Source organism: Chenopodium album, chromosome 6 (genome assembly GCF_948465745.1).
Source record: "Chenopodium album chromosome 6, dcCheAlbu1.1, whole genome shotgun sequence".
NCBI lineage: Eukaryota > Viridiplantae > Streptophyta > Magnoliopsida > Caryophyllales > Amaranthaceae > Chenopodium > Chenopodium album.
In genome coordinates this window covers 10,485,563-10,504,805 of record NC_137839.1, presented here as the reverse complement: position 1 = coordinate 10,504,805, position 19,243 = coordinate 10,485,563, and the positions used below count along the sequence as shown (strand labels likewise).

The following is a 19,243-nucleotide window of genomic DNA, read 5'->3' as shown; positions in this document are numbered from 1 at the left end:
AATAGTACATGGACATTTATATCCCTAAAAATGTTCTTTTACTTATTTACCCCTATTGAATTCAAAAGCCTTAAAATTGTCTCTTGAATAACCAAAATTGATTAATTATTTGTGTTTATTTTAATATTCAAAGCATTTTTTAGACTCTCCATTTTTAAAAAAATATATAATTACATGATGACTTGTTTAATTTATTTAATTCGTCTCATCAACAAGTACTTAAAAATTACTATGCAAATAGATATAATAAAATATCATGCAAATATGCATAAGACATAAAGACCACTGATAATAATTCTCCTTAAAAGACTAGCTATCTGCGCGCATCGCGCGCGTTAGAATCCCTAGTAATAATAAAGTTGGTCATTATTTTTGAAGGTTATATAAGAAGATAGAAAAGGCAAGTACGTGGTTATTCTTATTTTTTATTTTTTTTTTTTTACAAGAAGAGAAAGGATTTCATTAATGAAAGATAGCCAGCACTTACAAATAATTCCGAGGAAATCTAAAATTCCAATACAAATACAATTCACCTTAGAACTAGTTACATTGCAGATTTGATCAACGATCGCCTTTATAAAAATCTTCATCTGAAGCAATACAATTTGTGAGGTAGCACTAATTCGGCTTGAGATCCACATATGAATATTTGTTTGGGTGAAAAAACTCATATGGCCTTCTAGACACTTTTGGAGATTGTGAAACCCTAAATCTTCAAACTTTGACCGACGAACAAACAAATAAATTAAACCTAATAGTAGATCAAACTCCATCATAAAGATGTGATCTTTTATTGAAAGCAAATAAAAAGTTTTTTTTTTTGGGCTTACCACCGGTAAAAATACTGATGGAAGCTCCTACAAAAATTTACAATTGAGATCAGAAGAAAAGTGATGAAAGAGAAAGAGAGAGAAGGAGAAGATTGAAAAAAAGAAGAAAAATCTAGCAATGGAGGCTAGAAAAAACCTCCCAAAGTAGAAACCCTAGAGGGAACCAAAAAACCCACCCAAGGAGAAAACCTAGAGGGAACCCAATTTTACAACGTGGTTATTCTTATTCACTTATTCATATACTCATAAAACAAGCTCAAAAATATGAAGGGAAGGAAACATGTTAAAGTTGAAGTTGTCCTGCTTATTGTTGCCAATATTGTCTTGATGGTTGCCACCAGTGCCGTTGCCGCCCCGAGTTTCAAAGCAAGACGCTTGCACGGTGTCCCTGCAGTTACAATCATCAATGCCCCCGGTGATTTGGCAGTGGTCTGCAATGATCTCGGGAAACCTTGTTGGGCTGGTTTATGTTGCCTAATACACTCTTGCAGTGCCTGGTTTGGTGGCACTTGCCAATTAGATTAATGGTCTCCTAAATATTACCAAGTATATACTTTCGTTTCATTGTAATTGCAACATATTAAAGGACTAAAGGAGTTGTTTGTTTGTTTGTTTTTTTAAAAAAAATAAAATAAAATAAAAATAAATAAAATAATACTCCTTTTGTTGTATATGAGATGAATTGTGTATGTATGGCTCCATTTAATGGACTTTGATTGTGTTTTCAGTTGAAAATTTCATTTTAATGCTGTCAACTTTGTTATTTGATGTATTGAATTGAATTGCACGTGTCATAATTTGAGTTAACTAAACAAATGGGCCCTTAATTATTAAATTTTTCACCGTGTGAGTATTTTTGTTTTAAGTGTCATTTTATAAATCCTGCGTATAGGTAATTTTATATTACATGTACGGTAGTACTTTTGATTTTTTTTATTCGACCTTTTAACTGATGTGGAGTTTTATGTGATTGAGTTGAATTTGTCAAAATATTGTAAGACACGTAAGACTCTAATTTTAATTGTAAATCAAACTTTGGCGGTTTTTATCAACCCTTATCAAAATTCATTTTTCACGATATTAGTGAAATTAAGGTAAATTGGACATGGTTTTCAAAAAAACAAAAAAGGTAAATTGGACATGGACTACATGGTTTTAAAATACAAATTACTCCGTATTAATCTATTAGAGTAAGAATCATAAGAGCAACCTCAGAAGAAATGGCGTACCATAGTATAGTCGTTGCCAGCCTGTACGATGTATCACTCCACGATTAAGCATAGACTTTCAATAGTGCATTATTAGAATGAGAACATCATTAACTGTCAGTCTGTCACATAACAACGTTGGACTTTGATTGTTTAAGGTAATACAAGAAAGGCAAAGACAAGTACAACTGTACAAAAACTCCAAAAAAAATGAAGGCAAGGAAACATGTTAAGGTTCTCTTGCTCATTGTTGCCATAACTGTCATGATGGTGGCCACCAATGCCGTAGCCACGGCCTCGAGTTCCAAAGCAAGACGCTTGGATAGTGGTGCTAGAGGTGTAAGTGCGCACGCCCCTGGTGAAATCGTAGTCGTCTGCAATGATCTTGGGAACCCATGTTGGGCTGGTTCTTTAGCCTTTTTTTTAATGCATCTGCATAGTTTAAGAAAGACATTGATTTAAAGGTTATCATAATTGGTGACTTTTTCCCACTAGTAAAAATTGAACTTTCAACCTCAAGGTTAAAAGGTTTTTTCCTTACCACTACGCCAATACTTTGGTAATTAAACAGTAGTTAATAAAGCAGTAGCAAGAAGATCGACATCTCGTGTTGAAGTTCATGGATTCACAAACTTAGGGAGAACTACAGAGATAATTTATCAAGAGAAAGAGAGATGTAAGAAAATTTTTATTGTTATGACTGAGTGAGAAGAACTATTTACTTGTATATACAACAGGATGATGAATGATGATGCATTCTAACTAATCATCATTAAGCCTAGAAACTCAAAATGAATCAGAATCAAGTCATTACAAAGAATTGATATTAATACAAGATTCTGTTTTAACATAGTCGCAACTAACTTCTGAATATATATTCAGGAGTTTGATCATAAAGCTTCTATTGAGTGGTAACTTGCTGACTGCAAGTGCTTGCAGGTTGTCCTTCACTGGCTCCTTTCCTGAATACTTGTTGACGGGCAATGGAGGTGCAACATCTGGTTGTAGCTGATCTTGTTGCTACGTACCTCAAAATAGACCAATGAATGGCACACGAAGGGAAGCATTATCTTTTTAGCCACAAAACTACTGAGTTTCCAAAAGGTTAAAAACATTATGAAGCAAAAACCACTAAAAAGCTCCCATACTAGACCTAAGAGCCCCTGGGCTGAGCAAAACAAAAGCACGATGTGGTTGCCTATGGTATATTAAGTAACAAAGCCGGAACCATTTAATATACTGCAATTTACTTAAAGCCCCCATACTAAAGCCTAGAGGGTTGTTATATGCTATCATAGATTTTGGTGACCAACAGTATACCATAAAACTGTCAGGTGAATACATCACCCCATTGAGCACATAGCGTGAATATCAAGAACATAACAATTTAGTCATTTAGGTTTATATATATAACATTGAGAAAGTAACGTGAATATCAAAACCATAGCTCTAAACAAAAAGATCTTTCGCCAATTTCATAAATTTAAACACCGTGATACAGGAATTATGTAAGAATAAACGGTCAGGGTCAGCTGAGGTAAACCTGTCACAGAAGTGTGCATAAACCCAAGTAAGGAAACCATTGCAGGGCTCGCGACTCACACAAACAAAAAATTGCAAACCATTTGAATGATAGTAATAAGCACAACATACCTAGCCAGAGATTTCTTTGTCTTGCTGCATGCACAACTTTATGAAGTTGACAATCACTGGGATTAGTTCATCTTGGTGCTCAGAGAAAGGATGATTTGCTCCTTCAATGATATGCAATTTGTGGTTCGGTATTATCTTAGAGAATTCATATGCATCCTCAACAGGGGTAGTCTTATCAGCAGATCCATGAACAGTCAACACCCTAAAAAATTAATCAGAGAGAGAATAACTAGGAAATTCAAATATGGTCTTTTTAATATCAACTAGAATTCATTAGAAAATGAAAGGCTGTTCATGAACACAACCACTTATGTGGTTCCCAAAACAGATACTTTATTAATGGTTGTTGATAAGCAGATATAGTTGAGTGAGAATGTGCCATAATGTTATAAAGCGGCAAAAGTAAAGCATGTATAATAAGAATGAGGAAAGGTGATATTCTTTTCGTGAAAACAAAAATCAATTAAAAGACATTTTTTGTTCTTTTTTTGTGTTGTACTGTGATAGTTATAATTTACTCTCCAAACCTGCAATTTTTATCAATCCTAAGGGCTGCTTCCTGCATATCCGTATTCAAGCGATCCATCATATTTTCCTTGGTCACACGATATAATAACTTTCCTAGAAGATACAAACACATTATCAAGATAATGTCATCGTTCTCATCAAGGATGCCAAACAAGTATCATGGTGTCAAGCAATAATACAAGCATAAATAAATACAAATAACTGGGAGTCTGGGACATTAATTTGGTTGATAAATCAATACCTGTTTTTTTACACTCAACATCTATGTATCCCTTCTTCTTGATTCTTTCCATGAAGTCTTCACCCATACGCTCTGCTATGCCTTTCTTTAAATCATAACGCCCAGACAGATTGACAACTGTGCGGACATCATGATACTTCGAAGCATAAAGTAAGACAACATTACCTCCTGTAAGAACAGGCTTTCAGAAAAATTAATCTCAACTAAACAAAGCATCAATATATTAATGTTACGTTCCCTTGACCTTTCCACAAACAACACCTTAATGCAATTAGCAAAATCATAATAAAAAGCAAGAATAAAATCAAAGACAACACATTCTAGAGAACAGGGCCAAACACATGATAAAGGTGCTTGAAACCCCTCGAAGTCCATGCTTATCTAGTGATCCTGAATTGTTCTTTAAGCCATATGTAAGCTATGAAGTTAAAATAGCTAATTATTTTATGCAAAGCGCAACACAAAGATATTCTCATAACATGACTTGTTGCTATAGCTACTATACCTGTAGCATTCGAAACCAGAGTCCAAATCATTTTAGGTCAATTGTAGGATGATTTACCCGAGGAAAAATTAAGGATTTGCCAGAAATCCAGAGAAACAAAGGCTGTTAGCTAATTGCAAACCAAGTTGGAGCTTAAGGAAATAAGGACTTTGACAATTGCATGAAAAGGACTGGACATGTCAAGGAACATAAAATTTAAATCCATCAAAGGAATCTAAATTTGTTCTCAATCTGAGCATATTAAAGCTTTCTGTTCTTAAATATAGGAACTAACCTTTACTATGGCCTAGAATTGCACTCACAATTCGGTTTGTCCCATTGAAATTCTTGACAACAGCACGTAAATCTTCTGCCTCTTTCATGTAGTTTCAATAGGCAAATGCACCATCACTTTCTCTGCATAACACAAGCAAACAAAATTGAAGATTGCACTAAAAATAAATAAAAATGTAAAGGGTAATTAGGACATAGAGTTGCATAAAATATAAGGTATATTCCACCTCTCAGTTATAAAACACATATTATAGTAAATGTATGTAAGACAACCCAAACTCCGAAGTGCCCAACGAGGGGGAAGACCAGAAAGGGCAGAAACTCCCACCCTTTCATCATGAAAAGCAACCAATTCCCAATGCCAGCCAAAATACATTGTTCATCATAATACATATAAAAGTCATCAAAAAATGAAAAAACATATAAAAAGCTACAAGCACCATACAAATAAGGAAGATATGGTGTCATTATTTTCTATCAAAGTTATCCCAGTCTGGCCGTTTTAAGGTTTTTTACACCGTGTTCCTCCACCCTGAAGATAGTCGATGTAAACTATGAAACATTTTGACAATTTGACATAATCTACAAACAATGGAACTTTCCTTATATTAACATGCAATTTACAAGAATATCAATCAGGAAATTTCTTTTTATTAGCATACAATTTACAAGATTGTCAATCATCACATACCCATTTCCAGAAAAGTCAAACCGATAGGCACTTATCCCTTCCTTCTCCAATGCACCACAGATATTAACCATGGTTTCTTGCTCCTGAACATAAGTACAATAACACCTAATTTACAATAATGTATGACTCAAATTGATCAAGAGCAATTCTACCAATATCAGTTAATTGAAATTGTTGCGACCTTAGAACTTTTGAACCCATGGCAGACTACCACAACATCTTTGGATCCTGTATCGTGTAACAACCCAACCAGCTTTTCACTTTGTTCGTTGACTACAACCATCTTTTGTGGCTGGTTAACTGTAAGACCAAGATGGTTCAGTCAATGTAGTAACATTTTGTTTAAGATAGTATTCTCATTTACAATAACTGCATAGTTTCTGAATTTAAACTAAAGTTTCATATTAAGCCCACAAATTTTACACTCAGTACTTGTTAAATAAACAAATGAAAGAATCCAACACAGTAAATCAAAACCTAAAACCAGAAGCACTGAAATCACAATAATCATAGTTAAATATATAAATGCATAAAAAAAAAAAAAAAAAAAAAAAAAAAAAAAAAAAAAAAACAAATTATAATTATTAACAGAAAAATTTATAAAAACAAAAACCCATTTCAGTATATTATAGCTAAATTCATGCAGAAAATTCAACAAATGCAAATAAAAGTTAGTGGGTATTTCACCTGCAAATCAATTTCAAGTTAAATTAATTTGAAGAGAGAGAAAAAGTGAAACAAGTACCTGGGTTAAGCGACATGGTTAGAGTTCTTGAGAAGTGACGATTGAATGAAGCTGGAAATCGAAGTTGATGATGAAGTTGAAGATGAAGTGGGTTTTTCTTTGTAGGATACGATGTTTCTGCAATTGTGGGATGACTGGCAAGCAATATAGTGTGCAAATTATGCAATGATCTCGCCATTTTATTTTTTGTTTTAAAATTTATTTTTCTAAATTCTCTCAAATTGAATAACAAATTAAAAATAAAATATTATAATAGATTCGTTATCATCTAGTCTCACAAACTCACAGTCACAAACTTTTTTATTACTCCCTCCATTTTTAAATATTTACTCCATTTCTCCATGCACGGAATGTAGAGAAAGTAATAAAATATGGAAGTAGTGGGGTAGTTGAGAAAAAAATGTAAAAAACAAAAGTAGTGGAGGAATAGAAGGAGAGAAAGTATTATGTTTGTCCACTCAAGTGTGAAAATTGAATTTATTATTGTAAAAATTTTCTAAAAATGGAAATGGAGCAAATATTTAAACACAAATGTTTTAAAAAATCCGGTTTACATTAAATTGTGAACGACAACAAATAGAAAAGAACTTTGTTACCAATTTCATTCATACGTCACACATTTCATTTCTTCTCTCTTCTTCTTTTTTCTCTCTCTTCCTCATAATTTACTTTCTCTCTCTTCCTCAATTTTCTTACTCTTCCATTTTGACTTGATTTTCTTCAATATTTTGTGATTTGATCTGTTTTGCTTCAATTTTTAGTGCTTTGATCTAATTTTCTACCTTCTTTTTCACTTGCAAACTTGTTTCTCGCTAATTTCAGGTTTGTTACTTAATTTTTTGTGCATTTTTGTTAGTTTTTAGTGGATTTGATTCGATTTTTAGGTTTTTTTTAATTTTGTTCTTCTACTCTTTTGTAGTGCTTATTTACTTCTAATTTCTGCAATGGTGAAGAAGAAGAGTAAAAAATTGGAGTTATAGTTAGATGATGTTGATCTCAGTGTAGGTTGGGTCACTTTTGTGAGAATTTAGGTTATTTTTGAAAAAAAACAAAAAAACTAATGAGATTTATGGAAATTTTATGTGAAGATATTGGTCACTTTTGTGAAGAAAAAAAAAGTTACTTTTGTGAAAATATGAGTCACTTTTGTGAAAAAAAGGGGTTACATTTGTGAAAAAAAGGGGTCACTTTTGTGAAAAAAAGGGTCACTTTTGTAAAAAAAAAAGGTCACTTTGCTAAAAAAGGGTCACTTTTGCTAAAAAAGGGTCACTTTTGCTAAAAAAGGGTCACTTTTATAACAAAAAAGGGTCACTTTTTGTAAAAAAAAGGGTCACTTTTGTGAAAAAAAAAGTTACTTTTGTGAAAATATGAGTCACTTTTGTGAAAAAAAGGGGTTACGTTTGTGAAAAAAAAGGGGTCACTTTTGTAAAAAAAAAGGTCACTTTTGTAAAAAAAAAGTCACTTTTCTAAAAATATGAGTTACTTTTGTTAAAAAAGGGTCACTTTTATAACAAAAAAGGGTCACTTTTTGTAAAAAAAAGGGTCACTTTAATGAAAATATTATTGTTCACATGCGCAAAATGTCGATGTACAATAAAATTATTGTAAACCGGGGGCATGCAAAAGTTTTTGATATTTAAAAACGGCTAGAAAAGAAAAGTGGAGCAAATATTTAAAAACGGAGGGAGTATTTTTTACAAGTAAAACATAAAGATATATTTAAAAAAAATTATTTACTGTATTTTTAAAGAGGATTTATGGGTTATTATATAATAAAAAAAATATAAAAAAATTACTCAATAATTGAATTAAGATTCAAAAGAGGAAATCCATGTTACACAATATGAGTAGGGATGTCAATGGGGCGGGGCGTGGCGGATGTTGGCCTTCCCATCCCCATCCCCATCCCCGCGGCGGGTCCAATTTTCATCCCCATCCCCGCCCCACCGGGTACAACTCCAAAACCATCCCCGCCCCATCCCCCACTTGGATATCCATCCCCACCAAAGACCCACCTAATCCCCACCCAAGATCCACCTAATATCCGTACCTCAAATACACAATCTTACATAATTAATACGAATTATAAAATAAAACATTCTATACACATTTTTGTGTTTTAATATAAGTGTAGTACAAAGTATTATAATTAATATTGTATTTCATGTAATTATTTTATAAATAGAATAAAAGTATGTAATTTTGCTTTAAAAGATATATAGATGTGGGTATGAGGTGGGGATGGGTCGGGTACGAAGTAAAGCGGGTGGGGTGGGGCGGGGATGAGGCGGGTACAAGTTAAAATCCACCCCCACCCCATCACCCATGGCGGGTATGGTTTTTATCCCCATCCCCGCTCCACCATCTGCCAAACCGAGACCCATCCCCTCCCCATTGGAGCGGGGATGGGGCGGGTCTCCTACTTGACCCGCCCCACTGACATCTCTAAATATGAGTAACAAATTGTGTTACTCAAAGAGTTAAAATTGTCTTTTCACTTATGTAGTCCTGCCTCCGTTTCATATTATTTGCAACGATTAGACATTTTTCTTCTCTACTTTATGTCAAATCGTTGCAAATAAATATGAAACGGAGGTAGTAGTAAGTTATCGAAAAAAAAAAAATATATATCATACATGAGTAGTACAAAAATAAAACAATTTCAAACGAAATAAGTTTTTTTATAGACAAAATAACTTCAACAAGCACGAATACTCCCTCCATCGATGATAGGTGATAAATTCAAAGCTATGATGAAGGCTACAATATATATATACTTCCTCCGTTTTCTTTTACTTGCAACACAGCCTTGTGGCACGTGTTTTGAGGTCGGGTTTATGTAATGTAAACGGACAAATTTTTCATTATAATTTTTACAAATGATACTTAACCCTATTCTAATTTTCGTGTAAAAATTATATTGATAAAATCGCTCGTTTACCCTCACTAATCATCTCCTAAAACTGCGTGCTTAAAAGGTGTGTTGCAAGTAAAAGAAAACGGAGGAAGTACTACGTAGTGTTTATAAAAGGTTAAAAAAAATCTTGAGGGCCAATTATCATATACAATGTCCTTTCTCCAAGATTCTAGTTTCGAAACTGATAATGAGCAACCACCACAGATTGTGACAGCAAAATCATACTAAATCAGGAGCAGCCAATTTAAACACTTCTAAAGTTAATACACACCATTATATAAGTAGCATAACTTAAGTTTTGCTCGTGGAATACATATATATAATATGCATGAAGGACCTTGGCTCTGAAGAAAGAGGTCTTGAGCTAATGAAGAAACCAGATGCTCTGATCGACGAAATCTTTCAGAACATATGATCTGCTAACATACACCTGTCAAAGAAAGTCAAGGCTAAATAAGCAATTGAAGAGCTCAATTCCAAACATACGAAATAGTCCAAAGCATTTTAGATGTAGTAGTAGTAAGCACATCATACGACTCATACCTAGCCAGCACTTTCTTTGTCTTGCTGCATGGATGACTTAATGAAGTCGATGACAACTTGGTGTAGTTCATGTTGGTGTTCAGTGAAAGAATGATTTGCTCCTTCTATGATGTGTAATTTGTGGTTTGGTATTATCTTCGAGAATTCATATGCATCCTCAACAGGAATAATTTCATCCGCAGATCCATGAACAGTCAACACCCTATAATCATATAAAAGAGAGCATCACCATAAAATTAGAAACTGTTCCTTTCTGCAGTACACTTAAATATATGGCCATTTGTAACACAACCTTTTCTCTTTCTTTTTTTTTTGGGCAATTTGTAATACAATCTTTACTCACTTCTGAAAAACGTCTAATTGAATGGTAATTAATAAGCATCTCTAGTTTGTGAAATGATACAATGAAAGATAGTACTCCGTAGTATACAAATGGTAAATTACAGGTCATAACTTCTAGTTTCGAATATAGAGGTAGGTTAGAAGATGCTTCTGTCAACATTCACAAATGACGCCATAATAATGCTGTCAGATACAAATTCAGCCTTCAGTCTCTTAAAAGTACATCATTTAATCATCCAGATAGCAGGCAGATGTGTCTAAACACATGAAAGACACATCACTCAATGTCTCAATCTATGCACGGCATGCAGGTAGTCTGAGTTATAAGTGTGCCATATGTAAAATCAATTTAAATTGCTACAGAAATACAGTATGCACTCCACAGCTGATACACTGGTGATCCTAAACACATTAAGATCATACTGCCATGCTTAATCTATTTATTGTCAGCTCAACATATGACAAGCAGGTATTGCCCGAAATGCAAGTGTTTTTTACATGTAAACATTTCAACTTTTCAAGTGCAGAACTATATTCAAGACTAGCCCACTATGCAGTCTAGAAGGAAGCACTCATTTCTACTATTAGTAATTAGTTCACTTCCCATCTAAAAGATAAAAAATTAACAAACAAAATCTCCATCGATCTTGCACCCCAACACCCAAAGGAGACTAACATGAGAGATGATATGATTCCAAGCTACTCAAATTGCATCTTAAGCTTTAAATGACTTTCTTTATAGCTTTCTGATCTTCACTTTAATGAAGATTAATAGACCCTAACCAACCACCTGTCACGTTTACCTCTATACTTCCATACATTGAGTTCCATTGAATAAGTCGCCCAATTTTTACTATACAAAACAATTCAGGTTTTGCAATCTCCAGATGGCGTTGTACTAACTTACCATAATAACATATGTTGCCAATATGACATTGCTACACAGCCTAAAACAAGCTCCCACCAAGGCAAGTTGGGACCTAGGAGACTCAAAGGAAGACTTCCAAAGTTCCATGCCCATGCAATTGCGAAGTGGCTCTCAGCCTTATCCGCCCAATTGCAGACAAGGTGATTTTTTTTAAATTATTAATCTAAAAAGGAAACTCACTGGCATACAACTTCGTTGCATAAACAAACAGCACTACAATAAGTGACTTGACTTAGTAGACACTCACTGTAAACATATAAAGACTTCTAATTTTGCTGTAGATGGACAGATTATATTGTATTGCAATTTGCAAATAACACATGAATCATAATAAACACAGTAATACCAACACACCGAGCCTTAACCCCAACAAGTGAAACCAGGATGAGAGCAGTAAATGCAACAAAGACATATCGCAATCATTTGAATAATTAACAATCAATTGTGTATTTTAAGAACTTTTTCTACTACATATTAGTTTCTATGCATGAAACCTTCATAAGGGATCTATGCATGAAACCTTTATAAGGGATCTAAATGTTGAGTGTGAAACTTTTCTCAAGATCATTCAAGTGGTTTTCTACAATTTTCAGAAGTTGATGCATTATGCATATAACTTGGATTCATCAAGAGAGCACGTCAAAACAATAGTGTAGCGAAAGTAAAGCATCAATAACAATTACAATGACCTAATTTGTTTTAAGAAAGAAATATATTATCTCAAACCTGCAATTTTCATTAATCCTAAGGGATGCCTCATGCATATCTGTACTCAAGCGATCCATCAAATTTTCCTCTGTCACACGGTATAAAACTTTTCCTGAAAGATGTCGAAACATTGTTGGGGTAAATTTCATCAAGGACTGATTAGACAAATAGACAATTTTCATTTGATTTTTTTTTTTTCCATAATACGGAGAGAACTTCATTTTCAGCCGAAGATAAGAAGAAAGAGACTAAGCAGGATCATGCTGTACAGCCTGTACATTCAAAAAACATCTCCATACGTTAGCACCTAAGAAAGGGAATCCCCAGTTCCCCAAACACAAAGCAACCCTATTGGGTTTGATCTCATGACCTTCAACCTTCAAGTCAAGAGGCCAAACCCTTACTACTAGTCCAAGTCTTGGTAGGTAAAAATACATCTTATGACCCGTAAATGTTTTAAGATTAACTGCTTTTATCACATAATAATATAGACCTATTTCCATTTTCTTGGTTAAACTTAAATAATTTTGACTACAAATTCTCATTAATATATACATAATGTATATTCCAGTGAGATATCAACAGACAAGTCTCATTGGGTAGTTTTGTAATATCAATTTTATAATTTTGTTGATACATAATTTAAGATATTGATGGTCAAAGCTCAAAGGTATGTCTTGAACTCCGTGCAAAACAAAGCGGACACTGGGATGGAAGGAGTACATTATAATACTTGATTAATAATAAAATCCAAAAGTTGATTAATTTGCCAATTATTCAGATATTATTTGTTAGACTAATATTATTCCAGATTTTGTATGAAATGCTATTTCATTATCAAATTCAATATCGACTTCAAAATCTATACTTGATCAGCAAATTTCATAAATAAAAAAATCAGCAAAGAAAATTAGTCATTGATGACAATTTCTTTAATCCATTTTAGAATACATTCATTATTAATTTAAATCTGATTTATTACCAAATAATCAAGGGGTTGCCAGCATAGAATAAAAATGTGGTATCGGTCGCAATCGCGGAAACGGTCGCGGTATCACGGTATCGGAAATGATGCGTTGAGCACGGACTGGGTTGCGGTCATCGCGGTAGAATTTTTATTTTAGAGCTATTAAAGAAAAAACATTTTTAGATAATTTATTTAAATCTTTAAATAGATTTTTTCTTATTCAATATACTTAGATTTTATTTATCGTTAAATTAAAGTATTATAGAAGGTATAGTACATAGTAATTAAACAGTAACAACTTTCAAGCAAAAAAATAAAAGTAAAAAATAGAGAATGAGTAGTAAAAAAGTCAAAAATCATATAACTAATATATAAAACTAAACTTTTAGTGAGGTCACGAGACAGCAACACTTGGTATTAATGTTAGGATAAAATTGTTATTTTAGAGATTAATTTTCAATAAAATAACAATATTTCATAGGTACAAAATAAATTAAAACTTTATTCAAAAAAATATTAGATTATATTTCACAATAATTATCATATAAATTTATTAATTATATCATAACTAGATTAGATTCGTGCATTGCACAATTTTTTTATTATGCATAAAAAATAATTCTTATCATCTGTGTAAAAAAGAGTTGCAATTATTTTTTCTGTTTGAAAAAATTATAGTGTAGATTTATAAAAAAAAATAATAACTAATGACATTACACATTGAAATGGAGGGAAAATTTTCAATGTGAGAATGACATGTAGGATAGTTTACCAAATGATGTCAACAATGTTTTGTTTTAGTTATAGTTAATAGATATTTTTTGGAGCAAAAGAGGTAGTTCAAAATGTAAAACATCCATTTATAACATATTCTAATCAATTAAAATAATATATTTAATAATCTAATATAGTTTTATTAATATGTAGACCTGTCAATCAGGTCGGGTCGGGTCAGGAGTCATTTCGGATCGAGTTACAGGTCAAAAAATGTTTAACCCTTCCTAAAGTTTTCGGTTAAGATTAGCCCAACGGGCTTTGAACAACTTTTTTATTTTATTTATTTATTTATTTATATATATATATATTTTTTTTTATGTATTTAATCGAACATATTCACCTACGTGGGATGGTGGTGTGGAGAAAGAAAACACGCGGGTGGTAGCGGTGGTGGCTTCTAGTGAGTGCATGTGGGAATTAGTGGTGGTGGCTGTGCACGTGGTGTTAACTTTGGTGAGTGAAAATGAAAGTGTGTGGGATGGACTTGGTTTATAAGAGGGGAATAAGGGTACTTTCCTCCATATGTTGGCGTCAGTAAGTGGTACGCGGGCGTCATTTGACAAACTCTAAAAATATAGAGTAAAATGCCCTGTCCTATCTTGAAAAACATTCAATACACTAAGAAACTTAAGGGTTAGGTTTACTTTTGAATAGGTGTGTGATTTAGCCTATCATTTACACATTCCCAAGCATGAAAGTCTCTCAGCCATGTCAAATTTGTTGACTATTGGTTAAAGAAGACATAAAATAACACTAAGGTTACAAATATATAAACAAAAATCTACCAAATTTAGATGATTATAACAGAAATTAAGGAGTCAATTGCTACTTGACACAAGTATCAAGGGGAAAACAGAAACACAAACAGAAATGAAAATCTGGAGCAAACTCAATTAGCACAATTTCTTAAATAAAATGTTATTGAGGAAAAATTCACATACCTGAAACAATGAACTGATTAATGGATCTATACCTGTATTTTTACACTTGACATCAATATATCCATTCTCCTTGATTCTTTCCATGAAGTCTTCACCCAAACGTTCTGCTATGCCTTTCTTTAAGTCATAACGTCCAGAAAGATTGACAACTGTGTGGATATCATGATACTTTGAAGCGTACAGTAAGACAACATTACCTCCTGCAAGAACATGCTTTCAACAAATTTTCAGCTATACAAAGCATCAATGAATCAGTGAATTTCCCTTGAATTTTCACAAATCCATATAACATTAATGCTTGAACGGGAGATCTTACAAAGTTCATAGCTCTACATCAGCCTAATGTTATTCAGAAAAAATAGAATAAAGTTTAATGATTAATATATAAGTTAGATAGTTATTAAATTACACTAGTTCTACACCAGTAAGAAGCCATGCTTTTGCATATTGAAGCAATCTCCATTTGTTCACTCCCCATATTGGTAGCTGAAGCACTAATTTCGTTCAGGTAAATAATGGAGTATACCCTTACGGAAACACAGGGGAGAAGGGAGGTTCACCCACATATATGATCTTAAATGTTGGAATAATAGAATAATAGTTGTTAAATTACACTAATTCTACACCAGTAAGACGCCATGTTTTCTCAGCTGGTGGACCTACTTTGTCTTTACAGATCCCACAGCATGGTTAATAATTGAAAGATGAATAGGAAGAACTATTAGACAACAACAAACACTGAAATTTTGCTGCAAAAAAGGAAATCACGGTTATTAGCTTATTGCAAGATTTGCAACTCAGTTAGAAAATTTTCACAACAGTATCTGATATACAATTGGACCTACCATGAAAAATCTAATTTTAAAATCGAAATTTGTTCTTTATTTAGGAAATCTATGTACTTAGATATAGGAACTAACCTTTACTATGGCCTACAATTGCACTCACAGTACGATTTGCCCCATTAAGATGCTTGACAACAGCACATATATCTTCTGCCTCTTTCATATAGTTGCCATAAGCCCATGTACCATTACTTTCTCTGCATAGCGTAAGCAAGCAAGATTAAAGATTGCACTAAAAAAGTTTCAAAGGTAGAAGTACATAAAAGAAAAAACTTCAATCCATTAATTATGTGCCAAAAACTAGAGAATAAAATTAAAAAGAACAGACTTGGAAGTACTAACAAGAGGGGGAAGCTCCTATTCATTAGCCATGATGGCCATTAAAAACTCAGAAAAAAAAAAACCTCTTCCAAATACTTTAAAAAATCAATAAGACCATAATCTGCCACCAAAATGTAACCTCTTCCAAACACTCAAACAGTAATGGTCATTGGTATCCACATCCAGACTACAAACAACCTTAAAACCTAATCTACCACCAACGTCGCTGTTGATGCCCGAAAAATTACTTGCTCCAAGGTAAGATTATACTTCAATAATACCATAACTCACCTAACAACACCACAATGCATGTCCTAAATTAGACTTTTGACCAAATACAACAAACAAGGGCAGTAGTAAATTTGGGCAATATAGAATGACACTGTCTCATAAACTTAAAATGAAACAAACACCACAAAATTCAAAACTAGCAGTTTAGCCATTTTCCTAGCAAACCAGAAAAAACTGAACACTCTCTGCTCCCTAGATCCCAAAAATCCAAATTCTCTTATTGTTATTCAAAAACCTTCCTGACTTCTTCCAAACAGCAGCCATCAGCCACTTCTTTATTCAAGAAACTTAATTCAAAGCAATAAATTGAATGGTGTTCACGGCAGGTAGCTCAAGGGTCTAGCAAATGGCTCCAGACCAACTGCATCCTTCCTACTTGGCTGTAACTGCTTGTAAGTCCACAATATGGACTATTGCAGTATTATTGTTCTTGACAAGCAATCTAAACACACTAATACTAAGTTCTAAATCCTAAAATCTCACGCAATGATGCAAACAAGTTGAAGTGAAAACCTAAAGATTTTCTACAAACCAAGGAAATTTCTTTCAATTAGCATGCAACTTACAAGGTTATCAATCACCACATACCCATTTCCAGAAAAATCAAACCGATAGGCAGTTATCACTTCCCTTTCCAGTGCAACACATAAGTCTACCACGAGTTTGTGCTCCTGAACACAAGTACAACCAGAAGCCAATTTAACACCAACACGGACTCATATAAACTAAAGAACATTAACATTTTATTATAACTAGGGGTGCTAATTGAGTTGAGCAGCTCGCGACCAACTCGTACTTGACTCGGTCAAAACTCGACTCGAGTTAGCTCGACTCGACTCGAGATGTTAACGAGCACGAGTTGAGCAAGCTCTAACTCAACTCGATAAGCTCGTGAGCAACTCGATAATATAATATTAATATAGAATTTGCAAACAAAGTTACTATCTTTGAACAAATTTGACACTTATTAAGTCTTAATTTATATCATAAAAAAAAAAAAAAAAAAAAAAAAAAAAAAAAAAAAGAGTAAATGTTTAATAATATCTATATATAATAAGGAAAACAATATAAATTGAACAAAAAATAAATAAAGGGATATAATAATAGAAGGACCAAAATTTTTGCGAGCAGATCGTGAGCTACTCGACTCAACTCGAAACTTTAACGAGCACGAGTCGACCAGGTTTTATTTCCTTGAAACTTTAGCGAGCACGAGTTGAGCACATGTAAAAAGTTTTCGCGATGAGTTGAGCACCCCTCAACTCGTGATCGACTCGCTCGATAAGCATCTCTAATTATAACCATCTAAATTATGGCCCTGTTTGGTTTGATGAAAAAAGTTTTCATGGAAAATAATTCCCATTTTTTTTCCATTTTCCTTTGTTTGGTTTGAGAAAGGGTTGAAAACAATTTTCCAATGGTGAAAAATTAGATCCTTGAAAACCATCTTCCTACACAAAACAAGGAAAGCCACATTTTCATCCATCTTCCTTTATCTTCCTTTTGCTTTCCTCTCATCCATCCTTATATTTCCACTCCTAATTTTAATTTCTCTATATTTTTTTCTTGCAAGGAACCAAACAAAGGAAACTAATTTGCATCTGTAATATGTTTTCCAAGAAAACTAATTTTTCATACAAAAAATTGTTTTGCATCAAACCAAATGGGGTCTAAATTGGTATTGGATAAAGTAGCTTATGAATTTGCTACTAACCTTACCACCTGCAAACCCATGGCAAACTATCACAACATTTTTGGACCCCGTATCATGTAACAGCCCGACAAGCTTTTCGCTACGATCATTGAGTACAGTTATTTTCTGTAACTGGTTTACTGTATAAATATGATACCATCTGAGTTAAAATCAGTCACAGTAAATCCCACTTATATATCAGGTTTTCTCAGCTACAATTATTTAGCAGAATAATTACTTCTCAAAAAACACTGACTTTCCTATTGATTGAACAAATTAAACTTAACAATCATTCTCACCCACAACTAAATTTTGGAAATTTATCAATTTCAATTAATTTATGCAATAATTCATACAATTGCTAGAAATTTTTGTGGGTATGTCATTACAAATTTACATACTTTCCAATATATATAAATGGCTCGAAAAACATCAAAAACACATAATTAAATGAGAAAATCGAACACCCAAAATTGGAAAGAAATCGAGTAAGTAGTGATACAAGAGGAGAAAGGAAAGTGAAACAAACCTGGGTTTAGCGACATTGTTAGAGTTGTTTTGAAGCTACGATTGAATGAAGCAGGAAATTGGAATTGATGATGTTCTGGGAAATTATTTTGAAGAAATGGTCTTTTCCAGAATGTGGGATGATCAGCGAGAAGTATTGTGCCCAAGTTACGCAATGAGTTCACCATTTTTTGATTTCTTTTTTAATTTTTAGGAATCACCATTTTCTTCTTAATTCAACGGAGTCTTTAACCTTGTGTAATTTTTTTAATTTAATTTAATTTTTAAATCTGTCACAATTATTCATAACTAAATGAAAAAAATACTCAATTGTCCTTAATTAGATTCCTAATTCATAACTAGCTTGTGAATTGCTTTTTTTTTTTAAAAAAAATCATTATAATTCATTTAGTCTTTAACCCTGTGTAATTTTTAAAATTAAATTTAAATTTTTAAATTTAAATGAAAAAAAAAAATACTCATTTCGTCCCTTAATTAGATTCCTAATTCATAAATAAACGAACCTTGTGAATTGCTTCTTTTTTTTTCTTGGCAAGAGCTAACTAATTTTGTCATGCATTTTGTACTAATAAAATTATTAAACTAATAAAATTAACATTTTATTTCAATTATTTTGAATCTACGCAAATTTAAATTTTGTGTTTATAAATGTAGAATTATTAAAGTATTATTAATATTATTTTCAAAACAAAAAAAAAAGTATTATTAATATTAATTACATCGATTGACGCGTAATTTTGTCATGTATTTAGTACTTAATACTATTTT

General features: G+C 32.8%; 1 protein-coding gene and 1 pseudogene across 3 annotated transcripts; both read right to left on the bottom strand.

The window, feature by feature from the left end:
• Positions 1–2,686: 2,686 nt before the first annotated feature.
• LOC145635839 (uncharacterized) lies at positions 2,687–6,938 on the bottom strand (annotated as a pseudogene). Its single transcript, XR_014113917.1, has 8 exons — positions 6,675–6,938; positions 6,111–6,229; positions 5,930–6,012; positions 5,240–5,361; positions 4,461–4,628; positions 4,219–4,312; positions 3,692–3,893; positions 2,687–3,058 (listed from the first exon to the last, which is right to left on the bottom strand). The product of XR_014113917.1 is annotated as an uncharacterized LOC145635839 (transcript).
• Positions 6,939–9,676: 2,738 nt separating this feature from the next.
• Positions 9,677–18,805, bottom strand: LOC145635838 (uncharacterized). 2 transcript variants are annotated; one of them, XM_081687205.1, is made up of 8 exons: positions 18,477–18,805; positions 17,969–18,087; positions 16,843–16,925; positions 15,718–15,839; positions 14,830–14,997; positions 12,131–12,224; positions 10,135–10,336; positions 9,677–10,021 (listed from the first exon to the last, which is right to left on the bottom strand). In XM_081687205.1, exons 1-7 carry the CDS (start codon positions 18,640–18,642, stop codon positions 10,135–10,137), a joined length of 954 nt encoding a protein of 317 aa, XP_081543331.1. In that variant the 5' UTR covers positions 18,643–18,805; the 3' UTR covers positions 9,677–10,021. The 2 variants fall into 2 exon arrangements, 1 of the variants encoding a protein (XP_081543331.1); XR_014113916.1 differs by lacking the exon at positions 9,677–10,021 and having other exon boundaries at positions 10,200–10,336; positions 14,798–14,997.
• Positions 18,806–19,243: the final 438 nt, after the last annotated feature.